The 19156-nt window shown below is 40.3% G+C and overlaps 2 protein-coding genes across 3 annotated transcripts; one reads left to right on the forward strand and one right to left on the reverse strand.

Moving 5' to 3' along the window:
- The first annotated feature begins 89 nt into the window (after positions 1-89).
- On the forward strand, positions 90-5084 carry tufm (Tu translation elongation factor, mitochondrial). Its single transcript, XM_041061891.1, has 10 exons — positions 90-155; positions 1085-1131; positions 1219-1357; positions 1544-1710; positions 1817-2086; positions 2353-2485; positions 2612-2716; positions 3237-3388; positions 3764-3883; positions 4245-5084. The coding sequence occupies exons 1-10, from the start codon at positions 119-121 to the stop codon at positions 4413-4415; spliced, it is 1341 nt and encodes a 446-aa protein (XP_040917825.1). The 5' UTR covers positions 90-118; the 3' UTR covers positions 4416-5084.
- Positions 5085-8631: 3547 nt separating this feature from the next.
- kcnj12b (potassium inwardly rectifying channel subfamily J member 12b) lies at positions 8632-16760 on the reverse strand. 2 transcript variants are annotated; one of them, XM_041061893.1, is made up of 3 exons: positions 16194-16760; positions 11664-13017; positions 8632-11561 (listed from the first exon to the last, which is right to left on the reverse strand). In XM_041061893.1, exons 2-3 carry the CDS (start codon positions 12879-12881, stop codon positions 11541-11543), a joined length of 1239 nt encoding a protein of 412 aa, XP_040917827.1. In that variant the 5' UTR covers positions 12882-13017; positions 16194-16760; the 3' UTR covers positions 8632-11540. The 2 variants fall into 2 exon arrangements, with proteins under 2 accessions (XP_040917827.1, XP_040917826.1); XM_041061892.1 differs by having other exon boundaries at positions 8632-13017.
- Positions 16761-19156: the final 2396 nt, after the last annotated feature.

Below are 19156 nucleotides of genomic sequence, written 5' to 3' on the forward strand. Positions count from 1 at the left end.
CCCTGTCGCAGTGAGTTTTGCATCGCCGGTCAGCTGACCTGCTGGAAGCGATAGCTTTGTAACTGGCCGCTTACTCTCTTGATCTTTGGATCGTCTTTGGTTTGTCTAACCATCAAAGATGGCGGCGCTTGTGGGGCTGCGTGCATGTTTCTCCGGTAAAATAGTTTTATTCTTTTTCAGTGTCTGACTCTGTATGTATTTCTGACGGGGTTTTTTATTCATAACATCCCGTTTTGTTGTGCGCATAAAAGGACAGACTGTTTGCTTCTGTAGAAATGTAAGATGATGCTGTCTCTTCCGATCGCAGAGCAAGGTCACGTTACCAATGAATGTTAGCTAACTATACTGCTAGCTGAGGATGAGGTCTAACTGATGAACGACTATTTAAATAATGTTAATATTGTAGATAGCTGGACAGGTACTGAAGTCTTCTGTTTAAATAACAAAGCTTATCTGAAGGATAATGACTCTGACGACTCTTCCGTTTTCGTTCCAAGAGTTTGTTAGCTTCATGTCATTCTGCTGCAGAGCTACTGTCAGATACAACCCAGTGTGTGGTTTTATAATGTGATACAAACCTCTGACTTAGGCTCAGTCCGGTCATCAGAATTTACTGATGGACACTGAGCAATGCAGGTGCAAAGCAGCTTTAGCTTCCCAGTCGTTCTTATGTTACAGTATTTAAACATTTCTAAGTAAAATGACTTAATGGTTTTTGTACTCTGTTTCTTAATTGGCACTTGCAGATAGAAATTTAGTACATTATAGACAAAAAGAAGCAGGTATATAGCATCTCATTTCATATTTCATATTGACATTTCAGTGATCCTCAAAATAATCTTCTCAATAATTGTCCATGCAGAAAGAGATTTTGCATCCCAGTGACATGTGTGAGTTGTGGCTTTGTGGTTTCTGGCAGAGATTTTGATGATGTGTGAAACTCACTGCTAATAGGGTTTGTGAGACATCTCTCCATCATCACACATTGTGTTGGAATTTTAGGATCAGCTACACTGGATTATCCTGTTAGATAATCAGCCATCTAAGCCTATATGGGTCTCATGTTTTGAATTGTTCTTCTCAGCCCTTCAGCTTTCTTCTCCAAGCCTCCTGCACAGCTCCTTCCGATTGGTGAGTATGCACACTAACTACAGTCTACAGGCTGTATGATATTGAATTTTCAACAGTTTAATTCCTGGGTTTGTCCTTGTCTCGCAGTGTGCTGTGCCTCTCAGTCGACGGACCTTTGCTGCAGAGGCTAAGAAGACATACTCCCGAGACAAGCCCCATGTAAACATTGGCACAATTGGCCATGTTGATCACGGCAAGACCACTCTGACTGCAGCCATCACAAAAGGTGGAATCACTGACGTCCAAGTTTTTACTCTCACACTGGCCTAAGTGAATGTAAAAACCAACACAATTGATAATTTAATTTAGTCCAGAGAATGAATTAGTGTCACTGACCTGTGTGAAAAAGTAAAGGCTCCTTAGTTTTCTCTTGCAAAAACTTGATCTGAGTGATGTGATCTCCCTTTCTCAGTGCTCGCTGAAGCTGGTGGTGCTCACTACAAAAAGTATGAAGACATTGACAATGCCCCCGAGGAGAAGGCGAGAGGGATCACCATTAACGCCTCTCACGTAGAATACACCACAGCCAACAGACATTACGCTCACACAGACTGCCCTGGTCATGCTGACTACGTCAAGGTAATCTTTTTTCCACCTGCATGCATCCCGACCAAGTAACACTGAATAACATGCAGCCTCATTGTCATTTGAACTTATCAGAACAAGGACTGCTTTCCTTCTCCAGAACATGATTACAGGCACAGCTCAGATGGACGGCTGCATCCTGGTGGTGGCAGCCACCGACGGCCAGATGCCTCAGACGCGCGAGCACCTCCTTTTGGCCCGGCAGATCGGTGTTGAGCATGTGGTGGTTTTCATCAACAAGGCTGATGCCGTGGAGGACAAGGAGATGGTGGAGCTGGTGGAGATTGAGATCCGTGAGCTGCTCACAGAGTTTGGCTACGATGGCGAGAACATACCTGTTGTAATAGGCTCCGCCCTCTGCGCCCTGGAGGTGAGGGGATGCTGGCATTAAATTGTGACTCAGAGAAGAGTTTAGAGAATAACTGTGCTAATCTGCTGATTTTAACCAGTGTTGTATTCACTGGTGTTTGCCTTCTCTGTCAGGTACTCTTAGTGGAGCCTGATTGATTAGCTGTAGTTAAAAGAACATAAAGAAAAAAATTAGTCAACAAAAGCATTTGCCTAAATGACACTAACTGATTCAGTGACTGAATTTTTTTTCTCTTATTTATTTTCTTTTTCTTTGCTCCATCTCAGAACAGAGAGCCTGAACTGGGTGTGAATGCAGTGATGAAACTGTTGGAGATTGCTGATTCTTACATCCCTCTGCCCAAGAGAGAGCTGGAGAAACCTTTCCTTCTGCCCATTGAAGGGGTTTATTCCATCCCAGGTAGGAAAAAACTGAAAGAAATGCATGTAACTCTTGCTAACACTGAGCTCTAAGGCTAAACCCAATTAAGGAGGAACAAAAGGTTTAGTTTATCTGATTTTGAGGATTGTCCATCCCTTCTTTCAGGCAGGGGGACAGTGGTGTCAGGCACAATGGAGAGGGGTATCATCAAGAAGGGAGACGACTGTGAGTTTTTGGGTCACAATCGCAGCTTCAAGTCTGTGGTTACAGGTGAGTAGTACACGTTTATACTAAAATAATAATTACATAAATATATAAATAATATAAAAGTATGCATTTTATATCATTTATGTATATAAATATGTATATATAGATTGATGTAGATGAATGTGTGCATATGTTTATATATATTATATTATAATGCCATAGAAAATAGTATATATATATATATATATATAAAACTTACTTCACTATCTGTTTTCACTACCAACCTTCACTGGCAAGTATGCACAGTTTCGCTGCAATAAGACTTACTTACGTTATAAATAATTTGTACTTTATTTTTTTTTTATCCTTATTTTACGGCAAATTATTTTATTTTATCTTTTGTTTTGTTTTTTGCACCTTATTATGTTTCTTTCCATACTGTGATCTTTCCATGCTGGTGCAATGAAATCTCGTTCCTTAAACATACCTGAACGTAAAAGTGAATGACAACAAAGTTTTCTCAATCTGAATATAAATATAGATAAAGAAAAAAATGCTTTGCTCTCTGTCCTGTTGGGCTCAGGTATCGAGATGTTTCATAAGTCTCTGGACCGGGCAGAGGCAGGAGATAACCTGGGCGCTCTGGTCAGAGGCCTGAAGAGAGAGGATGTGAGGAGGGGGATGGTGATGTGCAAACCAGGATCCATCATGCCTCACCAGAAAGTCAAGGCCCAGGTCTGAGAGCACAACGTTGCAGACAGTTGTTATTGATTCATTTGTAGTATTTCTGAACAATCAGTGAATCTAAATGGTTAATTTTTAACCAGAGACAGGCCTGCAGTCACATCTAATGCGTGGCTATAAATAAGCCAATAATTGTTCTCGCCATAGAGCAGTTTTAAAGACAAACTCGGAGACCAGCCAGATGCTACAGTAATGACACCAAGGTCATTCACTGAAGTAGACACTGTTTATCTAGTGACATAGCACAAATAGCTTTTCATTCATTCTATTTTAAAATGAAATACAAAACTGTCTGTATCCAGTAACTAACACACTAGTGTGTGTGTGTTTGTTTCTGTGGACATATTTGCACTTCCTGTATCACAGGTGTATGTTCTGAGTAAGGAGGAGGGAGGCAGACATAAACCATTTGTCTCCAACTTCATGCCTGTCATGTTCTCTCTGACCTGGGACATGACCTGCAGAGTCACTCTGCCCGCCGACAAGGTTTGTGTGCGTGTACGTGTGTGTGTGTGTCTATGTATCATTGGCATGCTGGTGTTTTCATGTCTTTTGACATTGGAAATAATGCTGCATTTTGGGATGTGAAAGTTGGGAGAGTTCATTTCAGAACTTTAAGAAAGGAAGTGTTTATTGCAGGACTGTTGGATTTTATTACCATGTACAGTGGTTTCTGTTTTTCTGGTCATCAGTATTGATTTGTCCCAGTGAGGATATGACAGTTTATATTTAAAACGTAAACACATGTATTTTTAAGCTTCTTACATTTGTAAACAGCGTCGTACAACAACAGGATTCTGTAAGGACAGTAACCATTCTCCTGTTTGCCGTTCTCATCCTGTTTCAGGAAATGGTGATGCCAGGGGAGGACACTTCCTTGACTTTGACTCTCCGCCAGCCAATGGTTCTAGAGAAAGGCCAGAGGTTCACCCTGAGAGACGGAAACAGAACCATCGGTACCGGCCTGGTCACAGAAATCCTGACTTTTACAGATGAAGACCACTGCAACTGGGGCTGATGGGGGAACTCTGAAGAGAGAGCTGGGGCCTGAGTGGGGGGTGAGTGGGGGCTGAGTCCGGGGTGGGGGGTAGTCTGTGTCCAGTCAAATGAATTCATTCTAGAAAAATACAAATACACAAACCCATGCACAGGAAGAGGAGAGGACTCGAAAGAATGCATGGTTCTGTTGTTCAGTTCCACCCAAACAAAATACTTATGTAACACAGTCTCTGTGTTTTAAGACCAGACTGTGAAATTATGTCATTTATGTAATAAAATGTATTTAATAATAAAAATGCCTCCTTTGTTTTGTGGGTATTGCTAACCAGGTGATTCCCCAAAATGGAAAAAAAAATTACAACTGCTTGCTGCTGCATGTTATAACCTGTATATACCACACGAGGTCAGCAAAGAGAAGCTTCAAGAGCCTCTTTCCAGGTCTGTGGCAGTAGTTATGTCAAAATGATTATTATTAGTTATTTGGGCTCTAGAAGTTGTGCTTCTCTGCTGTTGAACAGTGTTGCATGTCCTTGGGAGGGAGAATTCTCAGTTTTTCAGACTCAGCTCCTGAACAAGAAAGATCTGTGTATGTATGCCTGTACAGAAGATAAGAAATTACTCATCAGGGTTTAAAAGACAATGAGCTAGATTCCACATTGAAAATCATCCAAAGTCGCATCACAGTGGTTACTTTGTCATAATATGTTCTTCTTATGTTAAAAATTAACCTTCTGTCAGTATCTTAAATACAGTTACATACAGACTGTTCCTTTCCTCCTTTTACAGTCTTTTCAGTGAAAGTTTAAAGCAATAATATTCTACTAAATTGTTGGAACAGTATCCAGAAGAGATGAGCTGAGACTGAACAGGACATCTCGGTTAGACGACAGAGACAAGCAGCATCTGCCTGAGAGAGAAATAACCCTCTGAAGAGATGTTGCTGAAGGGTTTTTGATGTGTCTTAATAGTTTTTGACTGTGTCCTTTAATGGATCATTTCAGTGTGTTAAACTAGGCTGACAGGAAGTTCTGCAGTTGCTCTGTGTTTGCTGTAGGTATGTGAGTCAGTGCCTCCTGTAATCCAATCAGCCTGTTGCTGTAATCAAATACTGTATGTCTGCAGGAGTCGAGATTGGAGCAGCTAGTACTACTGAGTGATGTGCTCAGCTGGAGGATGAGTGTCTACAAGCAGAGTAACTTAAAGAGATAGAAAGTCAGAGAGTGAATGCTTGTATACACTGATCAGTGACAACATTAAAACCAGTTACTAGTGTTATATACATATATAAACATATAACCCTGTCAGCATGCATTCAAGCTGATCCAAGTTTGTGCAAAACCTGATGACGCATGTTATCCCAGCATGATTTGACAATGTTCCAGAGGCTTTCTCGTGGTGTCACAGAACGCTTGGCTCTCTCAGTCTTAAAGAACCTCCATAAATGTTCAGTGCGGTAGAGGTCAGGTGACTGTGGAGGAAAATCCATGACAGTTGTGACTCCTTGGTCGTCTTTGCTCTTCAGATAGTTAGCAAAGCGTGGATGTGTGGTTGGGGTCGCTATCCTGCTGCTGAATGAATCCTTCTCCACAAAGATGCAAACTAGAGGGTGTAGCATGTCTCTGAAGAATGGATCAGTGCTTCTCCTTGGTCAGGGCGTAGTCAGTTCAGTGCAGGCGTCCAACTCCAGAGAAGGAAAACACCCCCACACCCGAATGTTCCCACCACTATGTATCACTGTGGGTTTCATTCTGTCACCTTTTTGTCTCCTTGAAATTGTCTTCATTTTACATGATGCAACTGTTTTGAAGTGTTTCTGAATGTGTGTGTGTTTATATATACATATATATACATGTGTGTGTGTATACACACACACACACACACATATATACATATATATAAATATGTTATGTATATATATGTGCTGTCACTGGTGACCACTGACACTGGCCTTAGCTGCCACATCCATTCTATGTCGTTCAAAGCAGTGTTCACATCCTTGAGGCTGTGAGTCATGTTTGCCAAATCGTGTAGAGATGATCTGATGACAGTCGGGAGATATTTGTTCCGCCTTCTCATCAAAGTGCTCCGTTCACATATTGTTCATTTTGACAGCATCTTCAGAGTGTAGAGACGTCAGCAGCATGAGATACACTGTCGGCTTATAACATTATTACTTTGACTGCCAATATAATGTTACAAAAGGCAACATTCAGCTATTTGTGTGTGTGTGTGTGTGTGTACACACCAATCAGGCATTACATTATGACCACCTGCCTAATATTGTGTTGGTCCCCCTTTTGCTGCCAAAACAGCCCTGACCCGCCGAGGTCAGGGCTGTAAGTTGCGAGGTGGTTGATAAACATTTAAAATGTCCGTATATCAGCTTACAACTACATCATAGTGTGTTAACTACTCATTAAGTGTTTATATATTGCTTGCAAATGTTAAATAAGGGGGTTAAAGACAGACACAACATTGCTCTGTTTGATTTTTTCATCTGTCTTCAAAAATAATGAAAACTTCATATGGTCTCCATCGCACAGATTCACTCGGGAGCAGAGGATAGTTTCAATTACAGCCTAATCCACCCTGATTTCTAAAACCAGTTTCCTTTCTCCGTTTTTCCTAGTCGGGGCGGGTTTTTTCCTAGCAGCGATCTTCCATTCACAAGTTCACCTCTCTAACCTTTAGGCTGTTCACACCCATCAAAAGAATAACACGACACTGCCTTAGCTGTCTGATTTTTGCTGTTAATGGAAATAGAATCTGCAATACAATATCAAGAAGATGCTAAGATTGGTTTCCTTGATTTGTTCTGTCCTGGACAGATGTCATGTCACCGGAACCAAGGAGGGCATGATTTAAGTTCACTTACATTCTCCCCCTCTCTCTTAGTAAAATCTTGAGTTTAACAGTTTTCAAACTCCAGTGTGACCAGTTTTCATCAAGGTAGAAACCAACAACATTTTTGCTTATCAACAGCAGAAAGTAGCTCTGAAATAAAACAGCTGCTGTGGTTTTGGTCAGACCTGAGTGCTAATAGAAAATGCAGCAAGTATATGATCTAGGTCTAAAATGTCTGGAGTTGTGGCTCAAGGAAAGGAAGTGCAGCTGTTGCATCATGTTACTTTTTTTTTTCCACCCTCCACCTCCTCCTGGCAGCTGCGGGAAACCAGCAAAGAATAGAGCCGCTGCAATTAAGGCCAAATTTGCCTTTCAACAACCCACTCTGCATGTTGGAAGACTGACCCTCCACGGCTTCTCATCCTCCAACATTGCAGAGTGGGTGGGAAGCATCCCAGTTTATTCTCAGTGCTCCCTCCATCATCACACAGTACATCTCAGAGGATGCAGCTCGCTTAAAGTTAGAAATTATACATTCATTTAAGATAAAGTCCAGAAAGTTAAATGCATGAAAGGGTAGAACAGTTTATTCTGTTAAATGTCACTGTGACGGACTTGCTGTTGCCAGAATAACAGTTCAATGTCTCGCACACCCACTCTTCAGCAGACAGGTCATAAAGTAAATGGTAATTGAATTAAACTAGCTTATTAAACTAACTTATGCATGGATAGACTTGCCACCAACATTTAGAAACAATGATTAATCAATTTTACAGGAACTTTACTATCAATAAAAACTTTGCATTTGTCTTTGAAAGAACAACCTGTTACACTATAGTCATAGTATTACAGTAAAAATACCTGTCAGTTTTTTCAGGTGTCAATTATTTTTAAACCTTTGTTTTTAAATCAACAAAAATTGTCAGATGATACATATTAAATTTAGCATCATTTTGCTCAAGCAGTTTAGCCAATCTGACAATATTTAACAAAGCTATTCCAAGTTAAGTTTCCGTGTGTGTGTGTGTGTGTGTGTGTGTGTGTGCTCGTGTGCATGTGATCTCTTTTCCAGTGTTCAAGGTTACAGGGCAGTGAAATCAAGCGGGACTGCCAAGTCTTGTGTGTACATTTGCAAAGACGTGCCTGTATGGTTGCATAAGAGTGAAAGAATACACCTCTGACCCCAACCAGATACCGTCCCACCAAATCACAGCCATAAATTACAGTCCATTCCTCTTTGTTTATCAAACGGCTCGCTCCCCACCTTCCCGCCCTGCTGCACTTATTTGTTACAACTCTATAACAAATACATTCAGCAGATGCTTACTGTTAAATTATTACTGTACTCAGTGTTTGACTACGATGAAGGAAAAAGAAAACTGTTTGGCTTTGTGAAATATATTTTATTGTTGTAATCAACAGGAGATTTTTTTTATCACTTGTCTGTCAATTTATAAGTTGTTGTCTCACACAACAAACTAAACCCTGCAAGGAGAAAGTAAGGTGCGACTTAAAGTCAAGATTGCTTCAAATGCATTTAGTGGAAGACAGCAAGAAGAGGTCAAAGTAATTCAATTCAGAAGATGTTATTATGTCATTTCAGTCAAATAAAGCAAAGGGAGTATTTCTACTTTCTTTTTTTTTTGCTCAAGAAACTTATGATATTCACACTGATCTTTTAAACAATGTATTAACACTTAGTGTAGTAAGATTATAACCCCTCCCAAAAAAAAGAAAAGAAACAATTTATTTACAATAATGGCCTGATAAACGTACAGATTAGAGTTCTTCCTTCTCGTTATACATACAGGCAGTCCTTGGCCCTGCTCTTGGCACAAATGGCAATGGAACCACCATTTGTTTTCTGGAACAAGCCTATTCTGATGTTTTCAGCACAAGTCAGCAAGATATAAATACAAATGTGTCAGAATTTGCTGAAATGGCAGTAAGGTGTATAAGTTTACCCTCGTGGAGCTTTTAGTTTGAGAAATGTGGAGGGACAACTAATTCATCTCACCTGGGATAAGTGAAACTGTGGTTACACAGTCTGACCTAATATCTTCATTACTTGTACATTATTTGAAAGAAAGAAAATAATGCCACTGCAAGGGCACGGATAAACAACAAAAGCTGTTACAAATAACATCAACTCGATACTAGAACCAAATTAACATATTAATAATAATATATAATAATATAAAGTGCATCTAGCCAAGGTTTTTTTGGAGGCCAGTAACTTTACCAAGCAGCAAATTAATTTACGTGTTGCCACGTGTGTGATCTGCCACAGCATGAGCAGACCAGAGTGAAACTAGGGCACTCACGGTCCTCCCTCAGAGCCGTGTATGTGTGTACGAAACACATGATTACAATTAAGCAAATGTTTCCTGAATGCCTGCTGGGCCGCTGTTTTTCACAACTGTTGGTTTAATAATATACCAACAAATTTTCTCAGGGTATGGTTTGATTTCTGATTTCTGAGATCATGCATGGTGACATAATCCTCAAACTCAACTTTGCAATTTTTCCAATTATTTTTTCACAATCTGTTACCTTTTGAAATCCATGAGATTAAGTGTATTATCTGTTTAGCTATAATGACATTATCATTGCACGATACTGCATCTAAATCTGAGTTAGAGCTGGTTAAAGACTTCCTGATCAGTCACAAAAATATCTATCTTGCACAAGTGATTACAGACCATATAAATGCACCAAAACATATGTTCCGTGTAAATCTAAAACATTCAAGAGTCATTGATGTGTTGGCTTTAAATCAGTTTTCAGGTGTTTGAAGAAATGGTAAAACTGTATATCTGTGTATACTGTGTTTGGTGTTGTGTGTCAGGGCTTCCCTATTTCATTTTTTGGCTTTGGGCTTTTAACTCAATATAGAGCAGTGATGTGACACGATATTACTCCACTTTGTCTCCCATGGGTCATGCACATGACAGGGTTTCACTGCAGATGACTTAAATTAGACTCTTCTATTGCCTGTTGGGGCGTTCCAAAATACTAAAATGTGAGACTTTACTGTAAAACTGTCCTGTTCTTGCTTTGTTTTTATGTCCTGAGGTCACAGACAGGGCTCAGCTTTGAGGTGTGTGTCATTTGTCTTTGGTAATTTTGAATTTTTAGATTCATACAGGTCATAATGATTTCTTTTTGACCTGCAGCACAACATTTATAAAGAGACAAGGTCTCATCTGTGAAATATAGTGTACAGTTGTGACTTTCTGTTCAGAACAAATACTGCATCTGAGAAGAACTGAAGTGAATTTTCGTTGACCATTCGCTTATCTCCAGCAACTGCATAATCATAGCTTAGCAAACGTCACAATGCTCAGCAGGCCTGTCAAGCTTTGGATTTCTCCAAATGTTGTTCTGTGGAAGTTGGTGTCTCTTTTTTAACCCTCTCCAAAACCAAAAGTACAAAAGCAATTGTGTAAGGAATGGATTAACCAGTGTGTTTCTTGACTCTAACGTAAGCTGCAAACATTAGAGTGTCCGGCTTGCTAGCTTTACCTATAGTAATACCTAATCCAGCGTTACTTCAGGGAAAGTAACAGGGAAGCAGGGCTTAGCAAATTCGATCTGCTTTCTCTCCAGCAACAAAGTTTCTAGTAAACTGTTAAAGAAATTACATACTCCTCTACTGCTCAGGTCAAAGGTTTCCTGATGGCTGAAATGTAAAGACAGTGATAGTTTTCCCTGTTAGTATGCATAAATGTGTTTTCCCGTTTTGTGATGGATGTTTGTAATTCTACCTTTTCATGTGTCTCCCATAGTTACATCTAGTCCATACTGAATGTATGCACATCAGCCACTGACATTATATAATGTAGAATATTTAGAGTCTTAATGTTCACGTAAATCCACTGTTGATCTCCACATCTGTTTGTACCAGATGAGTCTGGAGAAATATTCCCAAGTTTTCTAAACGTCATCTGCAAAGTGTCAATTTCACTCCACACTCAGTTGTAGATCATATTTTGGAGGACTGTGAACAGCACCTACAGACAGTCCCATCAAAATTATCAAACATGTCTCAAAATATCCATACAAAACTATGCTATAGTCATGCATTTTATTTCTAAGATCTGCAAACTGAAACGTTACAGTTTTTGTTTGCATTCAATAAAGCTCAGTAACCATCTCAGGGAAGCAAAGTTCATCCAGTGAGAAATGTGAGTTTCAGTCTTGCTTGTATGATGGAGATCAGTACAGCTGATCCTGCACCTGCAGCAGTAATGTCGTCAGTGGTGTCCTCATGTCAGTGGAGTGACAGTCACAGGGCTCTTCACATGATACCTGCATTGCTCTGCACTCAAAAACAAGCAAAACAAGCAACAGCCAAAGGTTAAATCTCTGATTCTCTACCTGAGGACATTTGCTCACCTCTACGAGTGGTCGGCTCATTCACCAGCTCTGTTGAACACTTCCTGTCTTCCTCTTTCTCTACCTCTCCCTCATCCTCCTCATCCCTGCTGATGAAGGCCAGCTCATTCTCATAGCAGAAGGAGTTGGCACCAGACGCTGGGAATTTTCTCTCCTCCATTTCCTTGGCACTGCATCTAGGAGTGGATGGAACTTCAAATGTTTTGTGAAAATAGGCATAATCTATCCTGTACTGGCTCTTCTCCTCAAAGATGACGGGCTCAAAGCGGTGACCCCACAAGATCTCAGAGGACAGGTAGGAGCTGCGTGCCTGCGTCGTCATGGCTGTGGCTTCCACCAGCCCTTCGAGTATAATTACGATCTCAAAATCAGATGTTTCCAGATCTTGCTTACTGATGCCAAACAGGGGACTTTCTTCATCAATCTCATGTATGACAGTAAGGGGTGCAACCAGGAACAGGCGGTCTGTGCCTTTGTCATAGCCCACGTTCATGTCAATCTGATCCAGGGGGATATACTCGCCTTCCTCTGTGTAACGGGGCTTGACGAGCTGGGCGCGCACATGAGCTTCCACAATGTGGCTCTTCCTTAAATTAGCAACCCGAAACATGAGACACAGCTTCCCATCGCGTAAAGCGATGACTGCGTTGTGGCTGAATAGTAGAGTCTGTGCTCGCTTTTTGGGCCGCGCCATCTTGGCCATGATAGCCCCAATCATAAAGGCGTCGATGATGCAGCCCATGATGGACTGAAAGACAACCATGAAGACAGCAGCCGGGCATTCCTCTGTCACACAACGAGCACCATACCCAATGGTTGTCTGGGTCTCAATAGAGAACAGGAAAGCTGCCACAAAGGTGTTGACCTGAGTGACACAAGGAACAAAATTGTCGTCCACCCCAGCGTGGTCCATGTCACCGTGTAGGAGGCCAATGACCCAGAATGCCATGCCAAATGTTAACCAGGACATCACAAACACCATGCTGAACAGCAGGAACATGTATCGCCAGCGGATGTCCACACAAGTTGTGAAAATGTCAGATATGTACCGCTGTGACTTCTCATCCATGTTTGAGAAGTGGATGTTGCATTGGCCAGTCTTGGTGACGAACCGCCCATGGTACTTGCGTCTCGTGTGGATCTTGCCATTGCCGAAGCTGCACACAGCAGGCATGTTACTTAGTCTCAGGCCTTCTTCTTCACAGGACACGAAGCTGTGGTGGTGGGCCCTTCCCACACTCATGCCTCAGTGGGGCACAGCCACGTTTGCTTCACACTATCAGCCCAGCTCATACAAAACTGACCAGGCTCGCAGGAATTGCCCGTCCAACACACACAGTGTCAGCTGGAATTGAGACGTGAGGCACAACTGTAGTTTCCTGTAAAGGAAGCACAGGTAAAATATTAATACGCAATATTATGTATCACCTGTCTACACAATAATTTTTTTAAAGTACAAGGACACAAAAGGAAAAGTGGAAAATATTTTGAGCTTTCTTAAGCAAAAGATAACTACACAGTGAATTTATAATTCACACCTCTCCTATAGTACATTAACAAATGTGGAACAGTGTCCAAACTCAGTAGATGGTAAGTGCTCAATGTTATCATTGTGCAACATGTTCACTGGTCAAATCCAGTGAAAATGATGTACACTTCAAGTTCCCCTTTATGGGCCTTTGGCATGAGATTAAATTTTTTTCTCTAATCCTACATTTCCTCTTTTCCACATTTCCATTTTTACTCATTAAAGACAGATTTCTGGTATTTATGATACGTAAAAACATGCTTCTCTCAGGAGTCACTCGCTGTAATCGCTAACAGTTTTAGAACCAGGTTTCTAATAATAGCTTCCGGTTTACAAAGCTTTCCCAGCCAAAGCACACTGTATTTTCACTTAATTGTTTTTCACTGTTGATTTAGTGAGGACTCCTTTGATTGTTTTTTCCTCTCAGTACAGTCAAAATGGGATTTAAACTTGCAATAATCTGTTTTGCAGCTGCCTAGATGTTGATTAATTTATACCACACTATTTATATCACACTAAACATGAAAGTTATTGTAAACAGATTTAAAATTATAAACAGATTTTCAAACTGTCTTCTGTTTTTGACAACTTTGTTTCAGGCTAAGACATTTAACCTTGCTTTAAAAGATACTGTTATTACATTTCATTTCTAATGTATCATTTCATAGCATGTATATGAATTTCATTTTCAGTCTTACCTCTCTTTCTCTCCTTCTCTACTGGAAATACTCTGGTATATAAGATACATTTTTCTCTGATCAACAAGGTACAGAAATAGCCAGCTAATCCAATGTCCTGCCATTTTATGTGACGTATCTTCTCCTTCCTCCAGCTGGCACAACTATTAGAGTCACTGGAGTACAGTGATGAGGCTGTGTGATTCCCCTGTGATACTGAATTGGAAAATAATATGGGTAGAGAATTGTGGGGCACAGAATTGGGTATCATAGAAGAAACAGCTTCAGAAACAAATGGTTTGATGGTAGGAATCAATGGGGCCGCTTTAAGCACATTAATGGAAAAAATATCCTGATCTCTGCCAACTGCAGCCTTCAGAACACCCAGCATAGTGCGCTGTTATTTCTAACTTTTGCTGAGATAGAAATAAAAGTTATTATGATTCTTCCAAATAATTTCCAGCTAATTTGCTGGCAACCACTTTGTTTGTATAATAGCCTATCAAGCAGCAGTATTATACTGTATATAATAAGCAAGAAAAAATATAAAATATATAGCAAGCAGATTTGTGACATAAAACTTTGCATATGGTCTTATGAATGTGTGAATGTTGTGAATGGTGAGTTTTAAAGTCCCATAAAGTGACATTTCTATGTTTACGCCTAAATCAGTCTAAAAAAATGCAACTTAAACTTAAGGGATGACCAAAGTTATAAACATTTACCCCAAGGGGAGCTCAAATACTTGAACCAAATTTCATTGCAATCCATCAAATAGTTGGTTAGATGTTTTTGCTTAAAGCCACAAAGTGAACCTCATGGTGATATTACCCTAAAAGTCAGGGGATTGTCAGAATCATTAGGACACATCATCTATAGCATATCTGTAAAACATTTTATGAGAATCTGGATCTAATAGTTGTTGAGATATTTTACTAAAAGCCAGAAATGTCAACATGCTGGTGGTGAAGTCAGGGTATCACCAAGTCTGCAGGATTCATCCTGTTGGGACCATGAATTTCAGAATTTCATGCAATCCATTTTGCACCTGATGAGATATTTCAGTCTGAACCAAAGTGGTGGACCAACCAACTGACAGGCCGACATTATACACAGAACCACACCACCAGCATGGCTTGACAATACAATATCACAGACCTGTGCCAAAGTTAGAATGATCAAATCAGCATCAAAAGATGCTGCAGAAAATGTAGTTCTTATGTCTTCTGCTCTGATGGAAATTTGTGTCATAGCACACGTTATTTGAATCTCTGAGGTTCTGAATCTTTGTTAAATTATTATAAGTTTAATTTACTGACTTTGGCTACAGTTTGCTCTCATAGAACTTCAGTCATTTCGAAGTCATAAAATAGACACTACCACACCATCACACTGTAGACTTAAGGGACCTGGAGGGAAGCACTTCAACCACACGTCATCAGAAGGTGAAATGTTGGTCAGCAACTGTCTGTGGTGACTTTTATCTCATAGATAATTTGTATGGAGATAGATTATGATTATATTGCTGGTCTTTTTGGATATCCGAGAACACTAAATTTGAGTACACGCAGCTCTGAAAATATGGTAGAGATGGTTAAGATGATTTTTTTTTTTTTTGAGAAAGACAAGACGCAGTCGAACTATGTACATCGGTACATACAGCTGTAAAGCAGCTCGTGGTTTCATCTTTAATAAAACCTCCAAATAGGATCAGAAAGGCTGCCGTGCAGGTGTCCTCACCATGGATACTCTATAGCTATGAATAGATAGACATTAATACCCTGGATATACAGCAGGTAATCAAATGGCAGGTGATGAATGTAAATACAGTATATACTTGTCATGTAAATTCAAGCATGGTATGTCAGTTTCAAGTAGAGGTGTGTTTGAAACCCTCAGCCTGATAAAAAGAGTTTAGAGTACAGACTATGGAATGACTAATTGATGACAAGAGATTTTGATTTTTTTTTTTTTTTTGCTTGTGATTGAGTGTTTGTATATGGGCATGTGTGTTTGTTTTTTATGCAGTGGTTGCCGTCTCTTAATGCTCTAGTTGCTAGGAAGCAGGATGTTGAGTGTCCAAGAGATATTAATATCCAATATTCTATGCGACTGCTCCTCAGCTCTCTCAGGAGCCACACTCTGCCTGCTGGGCTGTGATCTTAACGCCGGAGCACAGTCTATTTCTCTGCTGACATTTATCACATTGAAATTCACTCTGAAAATCACTCTGCAAATAGGTTTGAGCTGAACAAAGAGATAGACATTCCACAAGTCACTAAATCTTTGGAAGGTGTTGACTAGAGTAATGCATTTATACTTTTTCTCTATAAAATTACAATCAGCTTACCTTGTGTGCAAGTGTTTCCGATAAATGTTGATTCCCCGCCTTCCTTTTCTTCCAGATCTCCCGATCTTCTTTATCCAAACTGCTGCATGTTTCTCCTCAGGCTTCCTTCAACTCTTCTCTTCTGTTATGGGTAGAACCACTCTATCCTCCTGAGGCATAAAAGTAAATGGCTGCAGAGCACCTTCATGTCTATGTCCCCTAATTTTAACACGTCTCTTTCTCCACTCAGTGAGGAGAGCATTACAATGACTCCCACTGATGATCAGAATCAGACCAGAAATTAGAAAATGACTTTAGTCAAGCGCCGAAGTCATAATTTTGACCCTCAAAATAGCACAATGACTTAATCACAGCTATCCCAAATTAAATGTATATAGGGCTCACATGGCCTGTGGGGTCCAGTCCAATCAAAAAATCAATTCCTCACAGCTCATTTTAGAGTCATGTGCAGTCGACAGTCTCTCTTCTTCCATGTGTCTCACACTTTCTTAGTATATCTGCTATCTGATCTTGTTCTGCTGCAGATCCCACTCCGTATCCCACATCTAGTGAACTATTGCTCACTGCTCAGCTCTCGTCCTCCCCCTCCCTTTCACAGTGTCACTGTAGATACTTGGCATTTGGAGACTATGTGCTCTTCCCCTACCAAGTGTTGCACCAGTGCTGGTCAGCAATGCTTGGAGCTGAAAGAACCAACCAGTTTAACAGGACTGATGTGGACTGGACAGACCAGAAATGACCGGAATATGAACACATACATTTGTTAAACTGGGTTTCTCTGGGTTTGAATGGGTTCAGTTATGTTTCCTTGTAAACATGACTGTGACCATGGTGTATTATTTTAAAAATAGACAACACAACTACTGGATGTGTGGACCAGTACTTATTTCTAAGCTCACTTTTTTTCAGAAAAGCCAGAACCATAGACACACTGCTTACACATTGGGTGTATAATTGGTCCAGAAGTAAAATCTAACCATCACGTAGACATCTAAGGACAGAGATTATAGAATTAATTCGCACTTCCAATTCTCTATCATGCTCTGAAATGTTGTCTTTATTTTCTAACTAAAACCTAACAGATCACAGAGTGGGTGGTGTGGTCTCCATTTTGAGTCATTCAGAAAGCAAAGCAGCTCCTGTTGAACATGCCGGATAATGAAAAGCCAATGTAAAAACAAGGCAAAGAGTCTAGAGCCATGCTGACAGCTATACATAGGCACAGGGCTGCTTTGGGGATGTCATTAGTTTTGCAGGTATTTGGTAATAAACTGGGAATTCTTGAATGTCTTGACCAAATTTTGTGTCAGTCCATTTACACGTTGAGATGTTTCACTGAATAAGTGGAAATGTCATCTGGTCGTTCATTTAAAAATGAAAACCTCATGGTGGCACTTGAGGAATAGTCAGAGGATCATCAAAGTTATTATGATTCATTTTGTGGAGAACATTAATATGTGTGGAAAAAAAAAAAGAAACCTGCTCTGTGCTTATTAGTTTGTATTTCTTTCGTGAGTTTCATAAGACAGTGCTGATCTGTAGTTCCAGTACTGTCCTGACCCAGATTCACTGGAGGCCGTCACAGAGCGGAGACATGGGAGGAAGGTGTGTGTGGGTGACACTACAACATGACGGCCTCCAAGGAAGCTAAGCTGTGGTAGTCTGAGTATCAGTTTTCTGATTATGATAGAAATAATATTTGACCTTTGTGAGTGCTGGCGATGTTGGATCCGTGGATATGTATAGCGCACAAGATGAGATAATGTTTTTAAAGCAATGTGAATGTACAGTGTGTTTAGTGTAATTCTAAAATCCATTTAAGGCGACTATAGAGTTTTGAATTAGGAAGGACCAGATTCTTTCTTAAAGGAGCAGTTATCACACTACAGATTTTTCACACTCTCTATGAAAATGGCTACTTTGGTTTGGAATAGAATGAATGACTCAGATGTTTAGAAGACAGAGAAGATTTTTTTCATTGAGTAAAATCTTTAGCAGAAAACGTTTTGTCATTAACTGATAAACCTTTTTATGCAACACATTTCAAACCTTAAAATATAACATGATTTGTGTGTGTGCTCCTGTGTGTGAGTGAATGTGTGTGTGTGTTGTAGCTTTACATCCACACTGTGTTACTGTAACTGTACTGTTACTGTGATGTCAGGCCTGTAAATGGGTTATGGGTTCAGTTAGGAGATAGCAGACCAGATGGGGATGTGAAGTGTGCTATCGGGACAGAGAGAGCCCAGAGCCCGGCCGATACCTCGCACCCAGCGAGTTATTTAAAGGCCGCCTGCCACTGCGGCAGGACAAAGTGGGCCAGGCTCGACCACACTCAGGACACGAGCTGCAGCGTTTTGAACACCTTTCGGATTGTCAGCACACGCTCTCCTGATTAATTTCAGGGGTATTATGTTATGTTGTGGTCGTCCCTGTGTGGTGCAGGAGACACCAGTCAGAGCACAGGATGTTTACTCAAAGCTCAGTTAGACATGAGCGTATCTGGTTCTGGCAGGACACTCAGGATCAGGAGCATGGCAGGTACTCCAATTATACAACTGTGTAACCGTCTGTTTCGTTCACTCTCACCAGCACTCCTGCTGTTCATGCTCACTGTGTGTTTCTGCAGTTTGGGGCCATTGTTCTAGTATCTAAAGCTACATCTATAGTGCAGTAAGTCTACCTATTTATCTGCCATTGTGTTTTTAACTTACTTGTGTTATTGTCTCTGAACTCTTCTCTAATTTAGTGTGCCGACCCACAGACGATGGAAATAGTTTCTCATTTAATGTCCATGTTTAAAAACAACACTAAAAATTACAGTATTAGCATAGTATTACCCCAGTGTTACCTTGTTACATTTAGTTGCTATGTAAACTGCTGCCATTTTAGGTTACAGTGGCCCAGTTATTTTTTTGCAACTTCTATGGACAATTTCTTTCTTTCTTGTTTTTTTTAAATCT

The sequence above is a fragment of the Toxotes jaculatrix genome, chromosome 18 (assembly GCF_017976425.1).
Source record: "Toxotes jaculatrix isolate fToxJac2 chromosome 18, fToxJac2.pri, whole genome shotgun sequence".
In the NCBI taxonomy this organism is placed as follows: domain Eukaryota; kingdom Metazoa; phylum Chordata; class Actinopteri; family Toxotidae; genus Toxotes; species Toxotes jaculatrix.